The sequence below is a fragment of the Talpa europaea genome (assembly GCF_964194135.1).
Source record: "Talpa europaea genome assembly, chromosome: 1".
Classification (NCBI taxonomy): Eukaryota; Metazoa; Chordata; class Mammalia; order Eulipotyphla; family Talpidae; genus Talpa; species Talpa europaea.
This window is the reverse complement of record NC_140073.1, coordinates 99,285,871-99,310,925: the sequence shown is the minus strand read 5'-3', so window position 1 is coordinate 99,310,925 and position 25,055 is coordinate 99,285,871. Positions and strand designations below refer to the sequence as shown.

At 42.2% G+C, this 25,055-nt stretch overlaps 1 protein-coding gene across 7 annotated transcripts in view; it reads right to left on the bottom strand.

Moving 5' to 3' along the window:
• PKP4 (plakophilin 4) overlaps nucleotides 1-25,055 on the bottom strand; it is a gene marked incomplete at both ends in the record, with an annotated part of 155,755 nt that overhangs the window by 4,423 nt on the left and 126,277 nt on the right. For all 7 annotated transcript variants that reach the window (XM_084243145.1, XM_084243149.1, XM_084243146.1 and 4 more), the window contains 8 exons: nucleotides 1,905-2,022; nucleotides 2,146-2,230; nucleotides 5,743-5,944; nucleotides 8,494-8,644; nucleotides 11,459-11,632; nucleotides 11,827-12,018; nucleotides 13,201-13,318; nucleotides 16,646-16,829. In XM_084243145.1, coding sequence (XP_084099271.1) covers nucleotides 1,905-2,022; nucleotides 2,146-2,230; nucleotides 5,743-5,944; nucleotides 8,494-8,644; nucleotides 11,459-11,632; nucleotides 11,827-12,018; nucleotides 13,201-13,318; nucleotides 16,646-16,829 — 1,224 coding nt within the window. The remainder of the gene's footprint in view (nucleotides 1-1,904; nucleotides 2,023-2,145; nucleotides 2,231-5,742; nucleotides 5,945-8,493; nucleotides 8,645-11,458; nucleotides 11,633-11,826; nucleotides 12,019-13,200; nucleotides 13,319-16,645; nucleotides 16,830-25,055) is intronic.

The window sequence follows — 25,055 nt, the reverse complement described above, 5'->3', positions numbered from 1 at the left end:
GCAAGAGTGCCCAGCCCATAAAATCTACAGTTCTTTTTATGGGGATCAGCTGTCAGGGACATTAAGTAATAAACTCAGTAAGCTAGGCCTCATCAAGGCTCACAACATTTCAAATCCAGTATGACTCAAACATTTAATAATAAGTCTATCCAAGGGGCTCCTTACGGGCATTTTTGCACAAAAGGAAAACATCGCACATACTTTTCCCTTTTCTCATTAAGAAAAAAAATCTTGCTTGCATGAGCGTTAATTCTAAGTAAAAGTGGCCACTTTTGATTCCCTTGAACTCAATAGCACCCAGACCTTACACCAGTGGTTTGGCACACACTGATGCTTTCCGAGAAAGACTTAACAATGAAAATATTTTCCCAAGAAGTCGCTTCAATCATATGGGTTGCTCTGTGTTAAAAAAAAATGTGGGCATGCAAGGGCAGTGTCTAAATGCTACTCACTTTCTAGAAGATAGTATGACTCAGAACATACCTGCCTACCTCTCAGAATTACATCAGCAAAGCATCAGATGTGCCCATCAGCTGACACCACACTTGCGCTGAGGAATTATTAGGCCTGAGATCAACTGGAGAAGCAAGTGTGAAATGCATCCCATCTCTGAACGGAATGTAATAGGTACTGAGGAGCTTGCACAGGGCTCGCCAGTGTGTATATTTAAGAGGCTCTCAAAACAAGCACATTACTTAGTAACTACGTCCTAATCTGTGGGCATTACTCTTGACTGGATATATGCCTCTAGTTAAGAAGCCCTGGCTCTGCTCTCCCTGGCACTCCTATCCCTAAGTCCCTAAAGGACTTGGAGCATTATTATAAAAGATAGCCTTGGGATATACCTGCATGCTCAGCAAGGAAGTTAAAAACCAAGCACAGGTCTTTTTGAAGAAAATAACACATAATTTGAAAACTAAGATAAATATGCACCATATGCACGAGGCACAGATAATTTTAAAACATCCTTGTGTACGTAGAGATATCCAATTATGTCAAAGAACTACCCACCAATATTGGTCTTTCTGGTAGATCTGCCCACAGGAGAAATAAGACTGGCAGCAGATAACATTTACATGAATGCAACAGATGATGTTTACATGTCAGAATGGGAGGTTTAAAGCCAGGTAAAAACAGGTACTTATTTTCCTGATTCATTTAGTGAAGAATTAAATGTAAGAGTGACTTGGCTTGATGTAAAAATTTTTAGTCTGAGTTTCAAAACACTTTCTACCAAATTAAATACCACCAACAAGCGGGCAGTGCGGCTGCCATGGCTCCCAACTTAAAATCAAAGGAAAATGCTGCCCAGTCACCTGCAGTGCCGGGCCTGCTCTCATTAGCTGTGGCCACCGGGGGTCAGGTGGAGGCTTAACTACCAAGGAGGAAGATGAGGGTGGAGATGATGGCCTCTCAGGCTAGGAATCTAAGGATGAAGTAGAGAGGACTCTGTTTCTAAGAGTTCTCATCAAGAAAATTAAAGTCACTTTGGAAGTGACTTTATTCCAAAATTACGGCAGCTGCTGGGCAGGACAGCCTGTGGGTCTCAGTGTGCCCCAGCTCCTGCATGGTACCACCTGGCCGGCTTGTCAGATGGAGGTTACAGGGTGCATCCTGCCCCTTCAAACCAAGTAACAGAGAAACTTGGGAAAGCAAGGTGGGAGAGGGGAATGTGATACTTTTATGCACTGCAGTTGGCATAAACTTTTAAAATGGAAGAACATGAGTTTGTTTTTTACAGTAGCACGTAATTTATAAAAGTAGCTCTTAGCTTGAAAAGAAAATTCTTCTCCTTGGTGTTTGGGGGTGACAGGCTTAATAATCAATGTTTACGCTTCTCTGGATGGGAAACAATCTTCTGCAAGACAAATGCCCTGGCCAAGGAGTGGCGTTTACTCACTGACCTGACTGAATGATGGGTGACATCTGTTGGTTGGTGGTAGACAAGGAAGGATGTGATTTGAATCGGTCTCGTTCTAACGTTGATACAGGTGTAATAAAATGGTTCTGATTCCACCCATCCTGTGGTGTTAAAAGAGAAAAAGAAACCTCTTAAAATGAATAATGACATTTCATTACAATAAATGATTACGAATGTGTGCTCTGATGAATGCTAATTATGCCAGAGCTATTCCTGTGAATTACCTTTTTATAAATGCTCCGGAGGTCCCGATATTGCCATAATGTATTCAAGACCTGGGCTGCTGCCTTCACCACTTTCAAAGATGATCTAGGGAGAGAATAAGGATGTTAATGAGCGTGGGCAGCACAGCCTCAGGTTCCATTTAAGAAAGATTTGAGATGCAAACCGAATGCCATCCCTCCAAGGACCAGAGGGCACAGAGGCCATTGCTAGAAAATGCACTGAGGAATCAGGTGTACCTGGGAGTTGGTCAAGTTCTGAACTGAAGCAAGGCCTCGGACACTCCTGCTCTGCTGTGAGCAGCTCTGGTTGGGATAAGCCTATGACCTTTAACTTCAGGACATCTGTCAGGTGTCTGCCCCCAGTTATTCAGAGGTCTACCAAGGGGCTGACCTCGCTTTAGACTTTGGGATTCATGTGATATTGACTGCACATCCTGAGCATCTGGTGACTTTTCCAAGTTAAGTATCCTCTGCACCCATTATTAGGCCTTCATATTAATATCTCCGTTGTCTTTTTATCACTTATACCTCTACGTGGACAAAAGTACTTATGAGTGCTAAAGTTCTATTTGGAAAATGATTGATTATTCACCACCCACCCCCAAAGATGTTCTGCTGAACCCTGGCATTCTGTTTAAGCACTGCTGACAATGAGTTGGGAGCTGCTCTTAGAAATTTTTAAGTGAGGAGTAAGTACAGCTTCTCGCCTCCGCCAAGAACATTCATGTGGCCACATTAGAGATGGATCAGTGCTGGGGAAGACAGCCCTAAGGATAATTGATCACTTCTGTCTTTAAAATTCATTTTGACATTGAAATAATGACTTCAAGTGTAGATCGTGGGCTATAAAATCTGACTTCCTCTTCTATTCCTCTCTCTCCAAATAAAATTCACCAAGTGGGGATTCATAAAGAGAGGTGAGTAGGCTATAAGCATCTTCTCTGCCCCTAAGAACTGAATATGGGTTACTAATGTTCTGAGTGAGAGTGGAGTACAGTAAATTCAGGGGCTTCACAATATCTGTGCTTGGAGGTGGGGTATTTCTGCATCCCTCCTCCCATCCAAGACTCAAACTTTCTCTGTGATCCTGATAAACTAAGGGCAGAATCAGGTCAAACCAAGGTCTTTCTAAATTTCATATTGTCAAAATGAACCACAGAGCAAGGACGTACCTCAAAGAAATAAGCAGAAATGAAATTTAAGACACCCAAGATAACCTTGATCTCCTTTGCTAAACCATGGTGTCATCCTTGAAACTTTTCTCCTCTGAAGGTGCTCATCTAATCCATCAGTAAATTTTGTTCAATCTACTTTTCAACCAAGTCTACATTCACCAGTTCTTTACCCCTCCATCTGCTGTCAGCATTCATCTTTACTGAAGGTTGGGGGGTATTAAATCTCTCTGATCTCTTTAAGGAAAGTCATATCATATCCCCCCTCGGCTGAATACTCTCCAGTGGCTTCTGGTTTTACTCAGAGTGAAAGACAAAGCCCTCATATTGTCCCATAGGGTCCTGTGCTTCTGATTCTTCTCCTGACTTCCAGCTCCACTGGCTTCTAGCTCAAACACATGAAGAGCTCTTCCAACTCGGGCCCTTCCACTTGTTTCCTCCAACCCAAATGCTCCTTCCTCCCTTCCTCCAGTTCTGCTCAAAAGGCACTATCTCCACTAGGCTTCCCTGACCACCCTATCTAAAACTGTGACACCCCACCCCTTACTGTGACATGCCCTCTCACCTTCCCTGATTTTATCATTTACCCCATAGCACCATCTAACATGCTTGGAGTTTCTCGCTCAGCTGGCACCTGACAGGTCTACCTGGGCAGTGCCTGGGCCAGGGGAGGGTGTGTGGTCCACTCACTGCTGTCATACACAGCAGACAGGCAGATACTTCCTGAATGAGTCATGAGGAAAGGTAAGTGTATGTTTAGAAGACAACCCGATTTGCTCCAGGACTTTCTGAATCTCTTGTTTGGAAATTAAAGAAAAAGATGAGAGGCAATAATTTTTTTTTTTAAGTGCAAAGGTTTTAGCACTGAGCCAGCACTTTCTTTTATGCCTTTCACAAATGAATGCTATCTAAAAAAAGTTTTAGAGTACAAAAAGTGATTACAGTTACCTCAGGGGAGGAGTAGAGGGGGCCAGAAGGGGGAGTTAATGGAACAGGAACTTAACTTTATCAGTAACTTTTCATCTCCTTCAAAATAGAAAGATAGTCTGCATTTATTACTAAGGAAATAAAAAAAGATACATAAAGAAAAAAAGGGTTGAAAGGAAATGTGGTTAATGTTGATGGGCATGGTTTTTAGGGAGATTGTTTTGCTACATTATTCTTATATTTTAGAACTTTCTTCAAAGTGGAAACTAAAAGACTAGGCAAGGCATAATGTGAATTCTAGCCCTGGCACTCAATCAATTAAATAAATATTTACTGAGTACCTATTATGGGTCAGGTTTTAGTCTAGATGCTGAGGACAGAGTGCTGAAGAAAGACAAAATCCCTGCTTCTGGGGGAGTCAGTTACCAGAGAAAACTATAAAGAAGATATCAGGAGAACTCAGTCCTATGCAGGAGAATGAAGCAAGTAAGAGGGGAGAAGTAGGAGAGGTGCCATTTGACTTTTCTTTTTTAAAAAAGATATATTTATTTATGCATACGATAATTGGGGTACAGGCCAGAGGTGCAGGGGTTGAGAAGATTCACCAGAGACAGAGTGGGGAACAGAACTGGCAGACTGACTGAAATACACTGCTGAGGGGAGCAGCGGGCGACACAGGAGAGGTCTGCCGTGCCATGTGGGTTGCTCCCTGGCCAGCTGGGGATCGAACTCGTGCTGCGGAGGCTATGGACAGCTTCAGAGTGCTGTGCTTAACCCCTTGTGCCACCAGGCAGGCCCCCATTTGACTCTTGATCAGGTCCTGTGTGTTGGGAAGCTGCAAGTGGCCCTACTTCCTGCTCCCCTGGAGGATCTTCTGACCTGAAACTAAAGCAAATGTGTGGTTCCTGCTAGAGCTCCATGAAAAACCCCTCTTTTTCTGCCACTGTTTCCCTAGTTCCTACATCTGCTACTTCATCCTTACTTTATCCTTGGGTGTCTCCCAGAAGCAAAGGGAAATTTATGATCTGAGCCCAGGGTACATCCTGAGGCAACTAAGCAGGTTCTGCTGCAAAGTAGTGATTTTTAATCATTTCTGGGCACCTGGCAGAGGAATCAATCCCAGAACGGAGGATTCAAGATGTTTCTGCAGAACAGGCCCTCGAGCCTGGAGCAGAGCCAGACTCAAGGGAAATGAGGCCCTCAGATCTTCCTCCCAAAGGCATTTCTGACTCTTTCAGGTGTTGGCACTACTAACTGTGGTTTTAGAGAAAGAAAAGAATGTCAGGCTGTTATAGCAAAGGAAAAATCAGAAAAGGAGTGACATGATCTCAAATGCCTCTTCTAGCAAAACAGGTTTTAACTGCTGGAGACTGCTTAGCTTATTGGTAAGTCAGAAATGCAGAAAGCAATCCTCTCCAACAGAAAACTTCCTCCACAAAGGCCCTTTTCATGGGAAGATCCTAGGAACATGTCTCAAGCTTGTGTCTCCTTGGAGCACACTTGCCTGTCCCCTCTGCCCTTTGTTATGTTCACCAGCTTCTCAATCCCTCCTGAGTCGGCCAGGGCCTTGGCGTTCTCCATGTTTTTGCTGGTGACCTCATGCAGAGCACAGCAGATGGCTGCCATAGTCTCATCGGACAGCACGCTGGGGCCAGTGCCGCCAGGAAGCCGGTTGACCAGGTCTCTCATGGCGTATTTACCTGTCAAATGCAAAAGATTACATGCCACTTTCAGAAGGCATTAGTTTTTTGTTACTGTTGAAAGATTGAGACAATTATTGTAATTTCGATGGAATTCCTATATCTTAAAAAAAAACCCTTAACTTCCTTTTAAAGCTTTTAATAACTTTTCTTTGAATAAGTTTTAAAACATGGACCAAGTAAGGTTGCCAAAAAAATACTTTTCATTAAAAGTTTCTGAGTCTTAAATGTGAACTAGTTACAGATTATCAAATTCAGTGTGTGTATCAGCTAGTCTGACATGAGTAGTGATAACAGGTTAGTTTCTTTAAAAGAAAACATGACTACAATTTTGGCACTAATATTATGGGTATATTACTTCCCAGGAGAAATGCAATGATAATCAATTCTTGCTAGGACAGGGCAGGGGAGCCCCCGAGCTATTGTGTTTCTTTACAGGTTCTCAATTTTTCTTTTTCCTCTCCAAAAAGATTATCTCCAGTTTTTTCAATTTCAATTACCAACTGACAAACTGGAATAATTGCACTACAAACAAAAGAAATTAACTAAAGCTCAAGTAAATATATTCTTAGTTTTTTTCCTGTGCCAATAATTGCATGGATACTCAATGGGGTTTTCATTAAAGACCTATTTATATACAATAGTAATCGGTCAGAGACAGGCCCCATCTCCACACCACATCATTTACAGGACATCAGAGGGAAGGTTCTGGCTTACTCACAGCAAATATTGTTATGAAGAGTGGAAAAACAGTGATGACACTATAAGCCAGAAGATAAATGTGGTTTTTGAGAGCAGATGATAAGTTAGCACTGCCGTTTGTGAATACTCAACAAATGACCAAAAGGTCCGTGACACGTCATTCATCATTTTGCTAAGGCACAACTTTAAATTGCACTCCTGAGGCCTGGGGGAGGCAGCTCACTCTGTGAGTGAGCATAGCGGTGCCCTGACAGCCTGCAGCTCGCATAGCTGGGTTGGTCCAACCCAGTTGGGTATTCAGTAGCTTGGGGAGTGTAAAACTTTCTCTGTGAAAATGGCACTGAAGAGAAAGATCCATTGCTAGTACTGGTGATGGACATGAGAAGGGAATGAAGGGGATGGGGGCGGGGTGGGGATGGTTGTCAGGAGCAGAAGCGCTGGCTCAATCTGAGTCAAATATGAATCTGGGAGGGGCTCAGACCACAAAAGAAGGAAGGACTCTTTATAGGGAAACAAGAAAAAGCATTCATGAGTGTTCTAGCTGGGTAAAAAGAAAAAGTTCATCAATGATGAGACAAAATGTTCATGAGAATTCAAAAGGGGGATAGGACATTCACTGAAAATACAGGGATGCACTGAAAGAAAGTCAGGCAAGTCAAGACTCTGGTCACACATTGGTATTCCCAGAGGTCTCGGGGCTCAGCAGTGCAGGCCCTCACCTGCACGCCTGTCTCCTCGCTGCAGAAGGAGAGCCAGGGACGCGTGCTGTCAACCATTTATTTTTTAACTTTAATAATTCTAAAACAGTCACGTTTCTCATAAGAAATTCAAACAATATAGCTATAACAAAAATAATAAGACCTCTTTGGAGACCTGAAGGATTTCTCTTAAGGAAATAAGGGAACTAAGAGTTATGAAACATCTGCTGGAACCAGACAGAAGCCTCTGAACAGGGCCTGGTAAAGGCTGCTTTCGTCTCTGTGTAAGATGATTGGTTTAAAAGAATAGGATGTTACGAGCAGGTTGATTTAGGCAATACTTGAACACAGCAATTCTGCCAGGCACTGTGGATGGGTATAAATTACCACAGTGAAACCTCAAGCAACTCTTTAAGGCAAATATTACTGCTCTTGTTCTCCCTTCCCTCTAAGGCACACATATTTTATTTAATATGAGCTCAATATATGTATTCACACTAATTCACAAGATCTTTACCCTACAACCTGCTTGGGGCGCAGAACCTGAGGAGAGGCTCATTTTCAGGATCATGCAAATACCAGCCCTACAGTGCAAAACCTGACGGTGAAAGTCACCTAAAAGTTGACACACTCAGGGTATCACTTGCATTAAACTATCCCTGACCGTGTCCTCAGGTGGAAATGGCACTGGGAATATAGTTCTGCATCAGGTGAGCATTTACACAGATCTACAGGGAAAGGCTACAAATCATTCATGTGCTTTCTTTTTTCATTTCATCATGTGAGTGTTGGTAAATTAGCAGATATTATGCTCGAAATTCAGAAAGGGAACATTAAATCTTTTCAATTGTTCAAGTAGTGACTCTCTCTTTGGAAACAGAAACATCCAAACTATCAAGTCATGTTGGAATGTATAACTGATGAATGTATACCTGATGCCAGATTTTCTGAAAATTGATTTTTCTGATCAATGTTAGTTAATGAGCTGTAAAGGAATGGTGACAAAGACAGACATCAGGGGTTCCAAATATGTCAAGAAACAAGGACCTAGAACTTAGTTGCTACTCATTGAAAAAGTCCTATTTTTATCAATCAAGAGTTTTTTAAGCTCTGGACTTGCTCACAGCTCCCCTCCATATGAGAACATACCTATGAGCTCCTTGTTGCGAACATCTAGAGCCATGTTCCTCAAGGCAGTGGCCACAGAAGAAACAACTCTATCGTTATCCATTCTCAGAAGTTCCACGAGGATGGGGAGCCCTTTTTCTTTGCGAACAGCAGCCCGGATGTATGCTGCAAACTAGTCAGCAGAACAAGGCAATGAGTAGTAATAAAACAGAGTTCAACTCTCAAATGTTACTGTCACTTAAGGAAGATATTTCCAAATGATGAACTAATGGATTAAATATTTTCTTTCACTGGAGATTAAATCTGCAGCATAAGTAAAGAGCAAACCATAGTTTGAGAGACAGATAGGCTGGGATGACTGATTTAACATGCAATCCCAAAACCTGGAAATCTCAAAGTACCACCTGCCAGATAAACTGTGTAGGAGAGGAGGCCGTGATTACTTTCTACCCAGATACATAAACCTCATTAAGGAGGGATCCTGTGTTTTCTCTGCAGTTGGACCCCTGCCAGGTCCAGCACTATAAATAGGACAGCAGGGACAGTACCTGATCAGCACACATTGAAGGAGAACCTTCTCCATCAAGCCACTTCTTTCTATATTCTCTGCAACAATATTCAGAGTTCAGTAACTCTTTGAAAAAATTGTTTGGAAAAAACCCCTGCCTCAGAAAACAAGGAATTCTCCAGAAACTCCTAGCATCATAATTGACACACACTTGTGAAAAAGCAAGTGCACTTATGTGCAAAATGCTTTCTCATTCAAGATGAATTAACTGCTGCTGTTTAGTTTTCAAACCTGCAGTCAGGAAATTCTTTTGTGAGTATGAGGCAAGTCTGTACAGTGAGTCAGTGTGTGCACCATATGAATTGGAAATGAACTCTAAGTCATCAGCAAATGAAGAAAGAAACATTTGAAAGTGGGCTTTAATTGACATTTTTACCAATGCAAATTGTCTTTCAAAATTTAAGATAATTGAAAAATGTTGCTCATAAAACCGCTAATACTTTCCTGCTGTGGCCAAGACATGAGGACAAAGATCTGCCATCCTTTTGTATTATTTTGCATATTTAAAATATTCAATTTAAAACCACTCAGTTTCTTGAATACTAACAGAATATTTTTATAAAACCCCAAAAAGATGCATTTCAAAGATCCCACTAATGTTCTTCATATGAAATGAATACTCCTATGTTCTGAATTGAATGAAGTCTATGAGGGTGGGGGTGGGGAACAGCACTCAGGACTTGCCATGGGGCAGAGCACACAGTCACCTGCACCAACATCTCTCTGTGAAACCTGCAAGGACAGAGCCACACCTGCCTCGCTTTTAGAGACCCACAGTTCAGCTGCAGTGCCTTCTAAGAGCACTACAGTCCTCACTACTCCCCAGACAGCTTCTGGCTAGAAACATCTGTGGGCCATGATTATCTTAGCTTTTAAATGGGGATATAACTTTTTGATTTACTATTTTAGATATTTTGAAATCACTTAAATATAATGTTTATATTTCCGGTGATCTTGCCTCCCAGAAAACAAAGTTCAACACAACTGAACTCACATCTCTTTCAATTATGGTCTTTTTTTTTAAAATCATCAAATGATCCTGGGGTCATAAGAGTTGAACAACACAGGGTCTACAATGTAAATAGTGATGAATATTTATGTGCTGGGCACTGTCCTAGGTATTCCACATTTATTAGCTCATTTGATTCTCATAACTACCTCATCAAGTAGACATTATTTCCATTTTATAGATGAGGAAACTAAAGACAGATCTGAGATCTGTTGCTAGTAAGTGGAGGGGGTAGGCTTGAGAGCCAGCTAACTTATTGGTGCATTAAGAAAAACAACAAAATAACCATGTTGGCTGAGTACTAGACCACAATTATCTGTATATGCTCATTATAGCAGTTGGCTGCATTAAACAAACCATACCTAGGCCAAGCAATGCTTTTCACTCTCCTGGATAATACAGTAGCCAAAAGATTTTCAATTTGGAAGATGGTCAAGGAAGAAAGAGCCAAAAACAAGCACCACAATAACTATCAAAAATATGCTCATTTAGGAAATTTCTAGAGACTGAAAATGCTTCCGACAAGGATCGTCTGGGAAGTTGCTCAATAATGCTTAAAAGTTCTGAGAACTTAGTTTATAGTGGTAATAGTAGAAAGTTGCTTTCAATTTTTATAAAGAAGTCACACATCTATATGGGGACACAGAAACATTTTGCCATATGTGTGTTCTGTAAGCATCTGGGGGAGGAACAGCCACCCCCTCTCCTTCCCTGCAGTATTGCCCAACCTCACTTCAGCATTTCTCTCCAAGGCTTCCCAGTGGAATCCCAGCCTCCACTTTCCTGTACTTTAATTCATCTGCTTCACTTCTGTAGAAGGGATCCCACAGTGCATGTATCAGCCAGTCTGTGTTGCTGGTCTGGGGACCCAGTTACTGAAACTTAGCACTCAGGCCACAAACGGCAGCTCCTAACTGGGTCACTCCTTGCCCTGCCCTCAAGATGCCTCAGCAACCAGCCTGGATTATTCACTCTTACTGTCCTCACCTTAACGTCTCTGTCCTCTTGTCCCTTTATCTGGATGGTTCCTTCCAGACCCCTTACCTCATGCTGCTGGTTTACTTCTACTCACCTTGAAGACTCCATCTCCAGGAGACCTTTCCTCCCTTCAGGCTCCCCTCTCCTTGCCTTTCTCTCACCTGCCACGTTGAATAGATGTCTTTGAAGATCCCACAGCACACACGTCCTGTGGAATCTCCTCATGCTGGGCCTATTTTCCTTACCAGCCTACAGTTTCTCATGGAGAGGGTTATGTCATATTCATCTTTGGATCCCTGCAGCCAACTACTAGCTCCTTGGTTTTTTTCCTATTAGCTTTTCCAAAATTCTGAACTAATGTGTCCTTTTAACCATTTTTGCTGATCTGAATGCAAAAACAAAAGAGTATGTATAAGTGGAAAACTTCCTACCTTCCAGTTGCCAGCAGAGAGGTTCTGGAGAGATCCAGCAGAGCCTTCCAAAGTGGCCGGGTTAGAACTTTCTGCTAGAAGAGTCAGATATGGTTTTACTACTGATGGATGCCATAGCATCTCAACTCCTTTGGGGGACTTCGACAGTCCTGGGATAGGACCGACTCCATCCCACTGAAAGACAAAGAACACGCGTGAAACGAAAGCAAAATGAACATAATCTCTAAACTTTGATATCATTACTCTTGTCAGCTATAGTTAGGGCAAGACTATTATGAGAGAAAACAATTTTTTTTTTTTTGCCAAATAAGCGATTTCTTACTCCCAGAAAAATGAAACTATAGTTTCATGTCAAATAAAATGCTAACTTGATCCTCTTGTGGCGTCCTCTTTTTCTTTTTCTTCTTCTTTCCCCAGCAGCTTGGCTCTGAGTCTTTGCTGGGAGACTCTTTTCCTAGTAAGTCATCCAGTTCGTTCAGCCCCAGCAGCCGGGCCTGAGGGACCTCCAGTTCCAGCCGATAGGACAGGTTCCTCAGGGTGCACACACAATTCTCCACAGTCTGAAATCCAACATGGCAGAGAAATAAAACCATGGTAGCCATTATCACAAAAGCCTTCTGTATTGAACACCAGGGTTAATTAAATGTAGCATAGGAAGAAACTGTGTTATACTTACTAGAACCCAAAACAGTCTAAAGAAGGAATTATGATTCTAGAAATTTGGGGTGATGCCCAAAATGACAGGGTACAGACCCATCCTCTAAGGATCTGATTTCATGTTGACTAACATGTGTAAGGTTCTGCTTCAGGGCTGCTGCACTGACAAGTGCCAAAATCTCACTCCTTCTCAGCCTGGAAAGCCTCAGCATAACAAGTGTGACTAATCCTTCTGTGGGCATAGGCCCCTTTCCACAAGTCCTTTTGTCTCTTCCTGCCTCTCCCCTAACTCTCCTCTCCCTCTGTGTAAAGTTCCACAATCTCTAATATTTTGCGTTTTACTCCTTGAAGTCTACATCACAACTCTGAATTGGGAGGCCAGCTGTCACTTCAACTGAGGGTGTAAAACCAGGCTCAGTGTTTGCCTGGCAAGCTCCCCTTCCAACTTGCTTACTCCTTCTCTTGAGCTGATCTGCAGATCTTTTGGTTCAATGAGGCTCAAAGAAAAACTTGACTGTACCCATGAACTGCTCTCCCACCTTCTCCCTGAGTTCCAGTGGCAGATCCTGAAAAATGAGCGGAATGCCCTGTGCTAGGGCAGGCATGGAGAGAAAGGAGGGGAGGGTAAGAGGCTGATGCTGGCAACAGAGGAAGGGGTGAAAGGCCAAGCCTGGGGATGGCAGGAGGGACCTGTAATGTTGGCACTGGTGTGGGATCTGTGAACTACTCTGGGGCAAGGGAGCTGTGCCTCAATCAGGAACTTTTATGTGGAAGAAACATAAACACAGCTGGACCTGATCCTAGGAACAAGCAGCAGGAAGGAAAAGTAACAGGAGCAATCACTTGACAATGAATCTGATGACCAGAGAGGGAGCCAGGGCCTATATCCCCATATTAGGTCTTTTACCACCCAGGGTCACTCAGTTTTCACGCTTCTAAAGTTATTTTCTTAAGTTGCTATGTCAATGTTAACTTGCAATTTTGAGAGACTTTCTCTTAATCTAGAATCAATGGAATGTTAATAATGTATGAAGGAGCTGTTGCCACCTGCATTGCACCCCTCACACGGCTAGTCAGACACTGACCTTGCTGTCATAATCAGAGGTGTTCACACACGTATGGATCACGTACAACAGCGAGTCCACCAGCCCTTCACAAGACCGCATCTGCTTTCGTGCTTCCTCCCCTGCAGAGCTGAGGTTCCTAAAAGGGCAGAGACATGGGAGTTGCTGAAACAACTTAATCGTTAGTCACGGCAACTCACCTTCCTGGTGTGAGAGAATGGACAACAGATACCAGGCATGTTGTTCTGATTTGAGGAGGCATTTTGGAGCTTGAGTTTTAACATCTCAAGAGCTCACAGTAGCAGCTAGATCCCATACCCACAAAGAAGGACACAGTGGCATATTGAGCTTGGTATTCGCTCTTGTGACGTGGCACTTTCTAAACTCCTAATATGATTATTTGAGGTCTAGTCTTAGTTTCCTCATATTTAAAAAGTGGAAATAACCACCTCCTCCAAGACTGATGTGAGGAAGAGATGAGTTGGTATACATAAAACAATTAGAAAAGAGTCCACCACATAAAAGGTGTGGTTTTTTCCCGTTGTGGTTACTTTCAGACAAGTTTTACTTCCGCTATTAGGCTGGATGTAAAATCCTTGCAGAATCCTGTTTGTGATCATGCTATATATGTAGTAGGTGGTCAGAAGTGTTTACGTGAACAGAGGAAACAGTTTCTTGTATAAAAGCAGTTCACCCTGCCAGAAGGTGACTTAGATTTGTGACCTCAGTGGCCCTGCTTTGGGTCAAGCCTGTTCTGCTGGGCATTTATCCACGAGGGGGTGTTTAACTTAGAGTGGGAAATATTTACCCTTACTCTTTTTTCTGCTTTCTATTAAAGGTCTTATACATTTAATAAAAAAAAAATAAACTCATTACAAGTTAAATGTAGACATTTGTTTATACCACAATTTTTCTTATCCTTTCAATGATGAAGCACTCGGAAAATTGTTTTCAGTCTCATCCATATTGAAACTCTTGGTATCAATTAATTTGTCTTTATGAATTCTAATTCTTCTTGAATTCATAATTCAAACTCTAAGGATCTATTTTAGGGTTGATTACAAGGATTATAGGCTAATTCTGAGATTTCACAAAACCTGGACTAGATAAAGGAGATTTGGGGATTTTCCTTTCACCTTTGTCCTCTGGCACCAGAGAGACACTGTCACCTGTCACCTCTTCTGTGTGGCCTTTCAGCAGCATCGAGAGTTACCCTCTCCTGTCCCTCTGTGAGCTGCTAGGACCCCTTGCTCCTTGTCCTCTTCCCTGCTTAGCATTTCTGCCTGAGGATCCCTCTGCAGGTCCCAGGGCCACGTGGGACTTCTTGTTTTTTCTCTTTGCCCTTCCTGTGTTGGCCTCCTGCTCCTCAAACCCACGGACTCCCAAACGTTTATCTTTGGCCTCACGTTCTCCCGAGAGCTCTGCACTCATTTATACAACCACTCTTGGCATTATCACATGGGGAGCAAGTTAGACATCTCAAAACTGACACGGCCAAACTCTCCACTGCTCACACCACCTCCACCCTCTCTTCTCCATTGTCCTTGATCTCATCAACAGCACCTCCATACTGCACTTTATCCAGCCAAAGATCTAGCTGTTTCTCTTATTTCCTCCCTGGGCTCCTTATAATCAAACCATTAGCGAATATTACCAGCTCCTGACATTCACCCAGCCTGCCCACCACTCTCCAGCTCCTGGTCTATGCCACTGCCCCAGCTCGGGTACTGCCCCGGCCAGGTCTTCCCGTCCCCATTGTTGCCCATTCTGTGTCTTCTACTCACAGTCAGGGACTAGACCCAGCACTCTAGTGATTACAAGTGTCCTGTGGTTTCCCATGGCACGTGGTTAATTCCACAAGCTCCTTCCTTTGATTGAAAAATATGGTAATACTCTGCATCCTGTCTATTGAGCTCTAGTTCCAGGTTCATCCCTGGCCTGGAGTCTTTTTATCCACTCCTATGGCCTAGAGAATGTGTCCTCTTGAGCATCCTCCCTCCCCTACCTCATGACTACTTCTTGCAGCAGTTCAGATTTGGGCATAATTTTTATCATTTGAATTTTACCATAGACCACCTGATCATCAAAATAACTACCTAATAACCTTTACGTCACTGATCTCTTTTAATGACAACTATTGTTATTTTCTTGTCTGTCTTCTGTACTAAACAGACTTTTATATCTTTTACTTCTATTTACTATTATTTACTTAAAGCAATATTTACTTCTACTTTCAATTTCTTCTACTTCTACCTACCTACCTATCTGCATTCTCCAATAGAATATGGGTCTATCAGAGCAGGGATGCAATCTGTTTTGTTCATCATTGATTTCACACAGAGGTATTTCATTAAATGTTAACAGCCCTGAGTGTGTGTCCTGCCTCTGGGTTTTTCCCTGAGCCTGACTGGCTGGCTGGGGAGTGATTACAGCCTCCCCAGACCTATTTGAGGGGAGAGGATGAGCAGCTTTTCCTTGAATCCCGGGTACAGCTTATGACTGCCCTTGATGTAGACATCCCAGTCAAGGAACTGACTCAGGGCCCAGACCTGCCAGGGTCCAGACTCTGGTCCATCCCGGTTTTGTTCTAGCTCAGGGGCCAATGGTCACCTGTCCCAACAGTAAAAGGCTTCAGAAGCCCAGGCCCTCTCTCTCCTTCCCAAGCTCCCTGTGGTAGAGATGCTCAGATGTCTTTGCTTAAATGTTAAATAACTTTCATTGTATAGTGGCACACATTACACTAAGCACTTTATACAAGCGCTTCACAATGTTGAAATGCTACTATCCCTATTGCATAGATGAGGGAATGGAGACTCAGAGTGGGATGAGAAGCCAGGCCGTCTGAGGTCAGAGTCCACTCCCATTGTCAGTATGCCACTCTGCTCCAAGGCTTCTGTTTCAAGCTGCCAGGACATTGCCTGGGAAACTGGGTAGAAATTGAGCTAATGAGTATTAATGGACATAATGAGCAACATGTGTGCACTTAAAGGAAGCTTTATGGATTTTAAATGCTGAAGATAATGACTAAAAATAGTATGTAGGTTTATTTTCATTTATTTGTAAAACTCAAACTCCCAATTGATTACTTAAATGACACGTCTTTTTGCACCCTATTAAAAGCAAAAAGGTTTTAACCATCACATTTTGAATTTAAACAAAAATCAGGCGGCAAACAAATGAGCAATCAGACTGTAAGAACAAGAAAAGGCTGTTAAAGTGGAAGACTTTGGCAGGAATTTCAGAACGAAAGGGCTTTTTTCACTAATTCACAGAGGAGTCATTTATAAGATAATGTCTCTTAGGCCATGTTTTCCTCACAGAACAACAAAATTCAGTGGCCTAAATTTGAAAGAAACTTGAAAACTTAGATAGATATTAATAAAATGAAGTACCTCCTCCTAAAATCAATTTACCTGTAACACATTTAATCACATAATTAATTAGAAAGAAGAAATAAAGAAATTACCTCAGGCAACCAGTTGTGTTACGCAGAACGAGTGAAGTCTGGAATTTAATTTTATGATCATCATCGAAAGAAGAGTTATTCCATCCAGAATGTGGAACGATCACAGTGTTTGTTAAGGTTGAGAGAGCATCTCGAATGATTGTCATCTTTACGGCATCACATGAGGATAAATTCCAAAGAACTCCTAAAAAAAAAAAAAAAATCAAATCAATTAGAAGCCCTGCAGTTTTAGGAATGAGATGCACATATCTGCCCTAATTGTTGTGAACTCAGACTGTTCCAAACCTAATCTATGTCCTAAATTTGCAACCAGGCTGTGGAGAAACCCCTAATAAAGTTGAGTGAACATATGTGAGCTTCTGGCAGTATATTACAAAGTCAAGTATTCCTTCTGTTAAGTTTCAGAGTCTATGTATCTATCAGAGAAGACAACTGTGGCTTTTGCAGAACAAATTACTCTGTGAGGGGGAGGTATGCAACCCTATTAGGGTCATAAATATAATGTGTCTGGGATTGTTATACAACTGTTGTTCGTTGTATTGTCCTTTACATTCAGTGTTCTATGTGACAAACCATTTTTAGAATTTAGTACTTGAAAAGAATTTTTCTTGGAAGAATGACATGTATCTCTCGATCATGCTTTTCTTACTTTTGCTGCTGGGAAGCTCAAGCTTACTGTACTCTACTGGCACAGAGTATGGTGACATTTGCTTCCATCTTCCTTATTTAGACAAGGTTTAAACATTTTTAGTGCCATGTGTTTTAGAAATACAAGTTACTACTGTTCCTTTTTAGATACAGGTGAAGCTAACGATAAACTAACAGTCACCTCAACTATAGGTCATATCAACATGGCTAGGGCAATAAACCTTAACTGTAGTTTACTCGAGTGTTAAAGTTGTAAGCACATTAGAGGGTCTTCACTTTTGTGTTGACTGTGAGGACTGTTAAGGCACACACGTTTTCTAATAATTCCCCTTTTAGAAATCAGAGCAAATTCAAGATGCATATGCCTACTCTAATATCACTTTCACACCAGTGCATTTTCCAAAGTAAGGAGAAGGGAAGGAGTAAGGCTGCAGCTGTTTTTCTCTGCACTGAGGTCCTTCAAAGTCTGACACTCCTTGGCAAGATGCTCAAAAGTCTGTACGGTGCTTTTTGAATGAAAAGTTTATGGTCTCAAGCCTCCCCTGGTGGTGCAGGTGGTTGAGCGCAGCGCTGTGAAGCTGTCTGCAGCCTCTGCAGCATCGGTTCGATTCCCGCCGGCCTCGGAGCAACCCACATGGTGAGCAGACCTCTCCTGTCTCGCCCGCTGCTCCCCTTAGCAGTGTACTTCGGTCAATCTACCTGTTCTGCTCCCCACTCTGTCTCTGGTGAATCCTCTCACCCTCCCGCGCATCTGGCCTGCACCCTAGTTCTTGTGTAAATAAAAAATAAATCTTTAAAAAAAAAGTTTATGGTCTCATGGAAAGGAAAGAGTTGAAGAGTTGGCTACACAAAATCTGCCCATGTCCATGGGAGCTTGTCAAGCTCGTGGCCATGACGGAAAGATTGCGTGTCCTTTAGAAAGACAGGAGAAATAGGAGTGCTGACAGCTTTTTTTTTTTTTTTTTTTTTTTGTGAGGAAGGAGAGGTATAAGCAAAAGGCTAGAACTAAAGATAGCAAAACAACTTTAACTATAAATTGAGATGAACATCCCTCCCCTGGCATGGAACTGTCCACACCCCATGGTGGATTATGGGGATATGCTTGGGCAGGCTGGGAAATGTTCTACTCCACAGCTGTGCTTGCTTACACTTGCCTTTGGCTTCTGCACCTCACTGATTTTGTTTCCCTTGTTCCCTAAGACCTTTTACTCTGTCCTGTCCTTCGAGGTGGCTGAGCTCACCATACCACAGTCTTTTAGGATCTCAGCCTCAATGGTGGTCCAGCCACTCAGGCCAAAATGGTGAGGAGGATTTAGACAGCTTAGAATCAGGAAAAGTCAGGACCTTTCTTTGGAAGGTCCTTCGTCTCTACCATGATGGATTTTTGCTTATATAACATCTGTTGTCACAAAATAGATCCTGACCTAGCAAGAGGGCAGCACATACTGCAGGTGCTCACCAAATGAACCGAACTTCCAGAATTGGGGTATTTCTCCATGGAGGCTTATAAAGTCACCTGTATGTTTGTATACAAAAGGTTTTCAAACTGTGCCCACTGGATTTCTAAGGCAGTCATGTGAAGAATGGGGGAGGAGAAGTGGTGGCAGCATTCCAGGTCCTCACACCAGTTTACTCAGAGCAGCTCCATACTTAGCTGTTTTCAGTGTTGGGCTTCACCGAGTGTTTCTGTTTGAAAAAAGGGTTTTGTATCTAAAGGACATTTGAGAAGCACTGTCTCGGAGGAAAAATGTTAAAGGGCTGATGACCACAGGAAGGGGCCTGGGGGCTTAGGATGAGAAACAAATGAGTCTCTGGAAGGCTGTCTTGACCCAAATAACAGAAGGGAGACAAGACAGAAGAGCAGGCTAAGGTGCAGAGAGGTGAGGTGATAGAGGAGGCTGCCACAGTGGAAATTTAACATTTTCTGCTAAGGAGGCTAACCCCACTCAACCCAGGGCACCAATGGGTCCCGTCAGACATGAGTGAGCCACAGAAGAGCCTGCAGTCCAGAAGCACTGGAGGCCGAGGGTTATAATCTAATCCCTACCAAAACAATTTTATAACATGTGATTCCTAAATGCCATAGCAAATTCTCTTTTTGTTAAAGCCTTTCAAATTCCTCACTCTACAAAATTCAACAGGGGGGAGAGCTGCACTTTCGAATATGCTATGTTCTACTTCACAGAATAAATGCATTCCAGTAAAGTTAACTATCAGACAAGGTTTATGGGAAGTAAAGCCTATCCTATTATATAGCCCATTGGTATAAAATCAGATACATCTCTAAAAAAAAACAAAAACAAATCAAACAGCCTGAGTCACAAGCTTCAGGTGAAAACATGACTAAGAAGAGGGGGGGTTCTTTTAGCACATTAGATCTGGAAGTTGATGCCTAGAAGTTCTCTGATTGTTGGCAGAAAAACTTGTTTTTCATGGTTCCTGCTTCCACTTCCAGCTACTTCCTGCTTCCACTTCCAGCTACTTCTTTTTTTTTTTTTTTAAGATTTATTTATTTATTTATACAAGCACTGGGTACAGTCAGAAGCGTGGGAGGGTGAGAGAATTCACCAGAGTCAGAGTGGGGAACAGAACAGGCAGAGTGACGAAATACACTGCTGAGGGGAGCAGCGGGTGCGGCAGGAGAGGTCTGTCGAGCCATGTGGGACCCTCGCCGGCGGTCGGGGATTGAACAGGTGCTGCAGAGGCTGCGGGCAGCTTCGCAGCCCAGCGCTCAACGGCTGCGCCACCAGGGGAGGCCCACTTCCAACTACTTCTAAGACCTACTTCTGGCAAGAGGATACTGTCCAGATTTCCTTGATTTTCCATGCAGTTACTAGACTTTTGAATTTTGTCTTGCTCTTTCTTTTTCTTATTCGGCATTTAGAATGACTGCCATATTACAGTTTACTACTGGCCATTAAATCTACAATTAGATTGACATTAAGCCTACATATGGGATTAAACAGCATAAAAGTTCATAGATCAGTATAAACCATAGTATGATCACCACTTATTGGACTTTGCTCTAGTGCCAGGCACTGTGTGCTTTACCTATAATACCTTGCATCAAGTTGCACAAAATGAATCAGCTTCCAATTTAACTGAAATTCTAAATGTTCATTTTTTTTTTTTAAAGATTTATTTATTTATTTATACAAGCATTGGGTACAGTCAGAAGCGCGGGAGGGTGAGAAGATTCACCAGAGCCAGAGCGGGGAGCAGAGCAGGCAGAAGGACCGAAGTACACTGCTGAGGGGAGCAGCGGGTGGCAGGAGAGGTCTGCGCGCCACGTGGGACCCTCCTCTGGTGGCCGGGGAGCAGCTGGGAATCGAACCGGCGCTGCAGAGGCTGCGGGCAGCTTCGCAACCCAGCGCTCAACCGCTGCGCCACCGGGGAGGTCCTAAATGTTCATTTTTTAAAGAATGATGAGCATTTGTATTTCTAAATTTAATATAAATCTGATTAGACATATGCAATGAGGAATGCATTTCAGTATCATCCATTCTTTGATATATTTTGTTATATATATATATGCAAGGCCCATAATTGCTGCTCAAAAATATCTGTTGATGGACCCAATTTTTTTGCCTAAATTTTCCTTTTGTTTTCTGCCCATTGACCGAGTTCTTACACATTACCTCCTCATCATGCCTTTCCTTAAAACTGAGTACTCGGGAAAGTCTTCAAGGGAGAGGGTCCAAACACTGTTCTAGATTTTTAAGAGAATTTGCCAACACAGTTCTGTCTGCCTTACATTCAAAGACCAAGACAGGGTTGTTGAACCACCATTCTAGCTATAGGGACAGGAGATCTGCTGCTGTTCCATCTTCCAGAACCACAAATTAAATTAAGAGTTAATCCAACATGCCAGAATCCTCATCCCTCAAACTGCAAAACGGAAGGACCAGTGTTGTCCAATTATAAAGTGAAATTGTTTAAAAGTGTACAACCCTTCAGCAGATGAACTGACTATACTATCCTTTGGTAATCTGAGATGACTGATAACTTATAAAAGCAGTCTACTATAGACACTCGGGTTTTGATTTCTGCAACTTCAGAAAATGTTCAAAATTAGCCTTGACCAGAAAAAAGAGAAAGGTTCTATTTTTGGTTAAGTTGGAGGCATTGAAGAGACCCACACAATCATCCTGCATTGTAAATTTTATTACCCCACTAATCCTGTGCTTCCCCAGGTTCTACACAGAGCTACATTTGGTGTGGATTTAACTAGCTGTTTCAAACATCAAAGCAAGTCTCAAGATAATGGTTTTTCTTCTCCACTTTCTGTTTCAAAACTAAGGTTATGAAAAGCTAAAACAACCAGCTCTGATCAACTAAAATTGGATGAAAAAGGTTCAATTAAACTTAAAAGCCTTAGCTATGGAATGATTAATTTGGGTTTTCTACTCAAAGTAAAAAGTACCATTCTTAGGGTGAGCTAATAATACCTGTGTGCACTCTACCTCACTAAAGTCATAATAAAACAATGTTCTCTCCATTCTTTCTGTCTAGGGCTTCATTTAATGGGTCAGAAGAATGCTGCCAGAGCATTAAGTAATGAATAGAAAATATACCAACTCCCAGATGTAGCAAGACTGATGAAGAAATAGAGAGCTGGAGATTAGTATTCTCCATCAACATGATAAACCTCTTGCTCCGACATCCTAATGCAAAATTTGTTTCAAAAATATTTACTAGTATACTCTATTATCTCCTGGTTCCTAAAGAGAAAGTTAAAAATAAACTACAATTTGGTTTAGAAATCTTGAGGTTTTTTATTTAATTTAAAGCAATTAGCTATTTGTTGTGAGGACTAAGAATATACAAACTAATTTAGAAAATATTAGGCAATTTTAATGCATGTTATTGTAGAAAAGGCTGCTTATTCTCTATCACAGGAAAAAGTACACATAATTATAAGTAACCAATAATCATAATGTAACACTGCCAAGAGAGATGAATGTTCATTTTCCTACAAAGAATGAATAAAGTAATTAAAAATACCATTTCACATAAATCCTATGCTGTAGAATTTTGAAAAAGCTCACATTTAAAACTAACTCTATAGCTATTTTAATGGCCAAATGATAATTTTATAGTCAAATCAGAGACTGATTGTACTGATTAATTAAAACAATAGCACTATTAGAAAAATGTATTTCTTAAAGGACATTAAAAAACCAACGAAAGCATTTAGAAAATGCTTTTCCTCTGATATCATAAATCCATAGCAGCTACACACTGGTTTTCTTTTGGTTATGAAAGAAATAGAAAACCATTAATTTTTATATAGCATTCGATTAATGTCATTTCATAAATACCAAAAACCCCACCAAAACATAAAACAAAACCCCACATAAGTGTTTTGTAGACACTGCAAAAAACAAATTAAAATAGCAAGAAAAAGAAAGTGCTAGGGCACTTCAAATGTCACCACTGGGTAGGGTCCTGCATTTTCTGTCATGAGTTAGTCTCATTCTCAGTATCTGCCTTTGAAGGTCTTGTTTCAGTCACGCTCTTTCACGAGATGTCCATGAATAAGTACAAGAAATCCCAAGCCTTAGGGGTATGAAAAGTACTACACCAGAGGAGAGACGATGAGCTTTTACCCCACTGTCCCTGGCACATGACAAGTCATACCATGACTCTTGCTTGGCTCCCAGGGTCAGGCACACTGCCTGCTATGTCGGGTCATCCCTCCAGGATACTCTACATCTCTGATCCTTCAAATAGGTGGGTGTTTTCTATACCCCTGCAAGCATTCTTGATATATGCTGCAAGCATTCTTGATAAATGAGGAAAGAAATATTAGCCTAATGGTGGAAATATAAACTATCAAGTCTGCAGGTAGCAGACAAGGGTCAAGGTGGACCCTTGTCTCATAAACTGACTGTGGACAACAGGACATGTATGTGGGCCTCTGAAACTAGGGCCCCTATCTGCTCCTAGCACCGGTCTCAGTTGTTATTCCCTAGGCCTTCTCTGACTAGGGGAAGCAGGATATAGTCAAAACACTTCTCCATTTCTTCTCAGCAGTCCCCAAAGCTCTTTCCCTAATTCTAGTAGGGTTGTTATAAACTTCTGACTTTTGTTGGCTATTTCAAGCTGCCACCGTAAGGTCACCTGCCACCCTGCCAGAACTAAAGTTATGTAGCTCATGCCTTTCAGACATGTTCCTTATACCCAAGCACAGTACAGACCTGTCCTAGCCAATAGAGTATCCAACAGAGTAGCCATTAAGTACATGTGGCAAATGAGTACTTAAAATGTGGCTAGATCATCTGAGATGTGTTATAAGTATAAAACATACACAGGATTATGAAGATCTGATACACAGACAGTGAATGTAAAACATGTTAATTTTTATACTGCTTATAAGTTGAAGTGATTATGTTGGAGCTACTTGATTAAATAAATACATTTTTTTCATTTTTTAAAATTTATACATACAAGAGCTGGCGTGTAGGCCAGAGGTACAGGTGGTGAGGGGATTCACCAGAATAAGTGGGGAGCAGCGAGTGAGACAGGAGAGGTCTGCTGCACCCTGGCCGGGAGCTAACCCATGCAAAAGCTTGATAGTGCTGGGACTTTAACCCCTGCACCACCAGAGAGGCCCCAAATAAACTATGTTCTCAAAATAAACAGCATCTGTTTCTTTTTTCTTTTGAACATGGCTACTAGGAAGTTGAAAATTACTTGAAATGTGTTGAAATGTTGTAGAAAAGTTGAAATGTGTCCTGCATTGCACTTCCATTGATAGATTGGGCAGAGATATTGTTTCTTTGATGCAGGACTCTAAGGTAGACGTGCAGGTGAGTTCTAGGCTCTCAGGAGGCACTGCCACAGTCACAACACACAGCAGCTGTGGCAGAGGATGCATGTGGGAAGAGAAACAAACAGAGCTTGCAGACACACCACATCTGTCCTCACAAAAATATCAAGCAGCATCTCCTGTGTTTATTACCAGGGAAGCTGGCACTGGTGTCATAGAAACAGAAGGACTAACAAGTCAGTCTGTCTCTAAAGCCACACTCACAAACCTGTTGCGCAGGACTGAGCTGGACTGTGAAAGGCAGTCCAGGGAGAAGCTGGTTGCGCTAGGGGAGCCCTTCCTAGTGGGCCTGGGGGGAATAAAGTGGGAGACCCTTGAGGTTGAGGCTGGTCTGAAAGGCGAGGAAAGGTCTGCAGATTGAACTGGCAGGTGGGGAAGTGTGGAATGCATAGACGGTGGGGTGGACCAGAGGGGCAGTGCCTATGTCCAGTTTAGGGTGATGTGACTGGACCGGAAGGAATAAGGAGGAGATGGTAAATTGTGATGACAATTTGGAAGCTGATGAAAACTGAGGGTGGTGTCAAAGATGAGCCAGCAGTTTGACATATATACGAGAATATGTTGCTGTTCAGAGAAATGAGGAAATCAAGAGGGTGGTGGGAAGAGAGTAGCGCAATAAAAAATGTCTGCTGCTTGTGCCTTCAGGCAAATCACTCAAGTTTCCAACCAGGGCCAGAGTGATGAGAACAAATTATAGAACTGAAGTGAAACTCAGATAATGGGAAAGCAATTTTTTTTTGGGGGGGGGGGCAAAAATATTATCTTTCATTGTAGAAATGGATAAATTCTCTGGATAAATTCTGGGACAACAAATCCTGGTGGTGCATCGTCCTGTGTGGTGTTCCTAAGATGCTACCATCTTAACGAGGATCCTGAGACTTGGGTGGCAACCCCAGAGCAGCTGAATGTGCAGCCCTGCTCCTGGCTTAC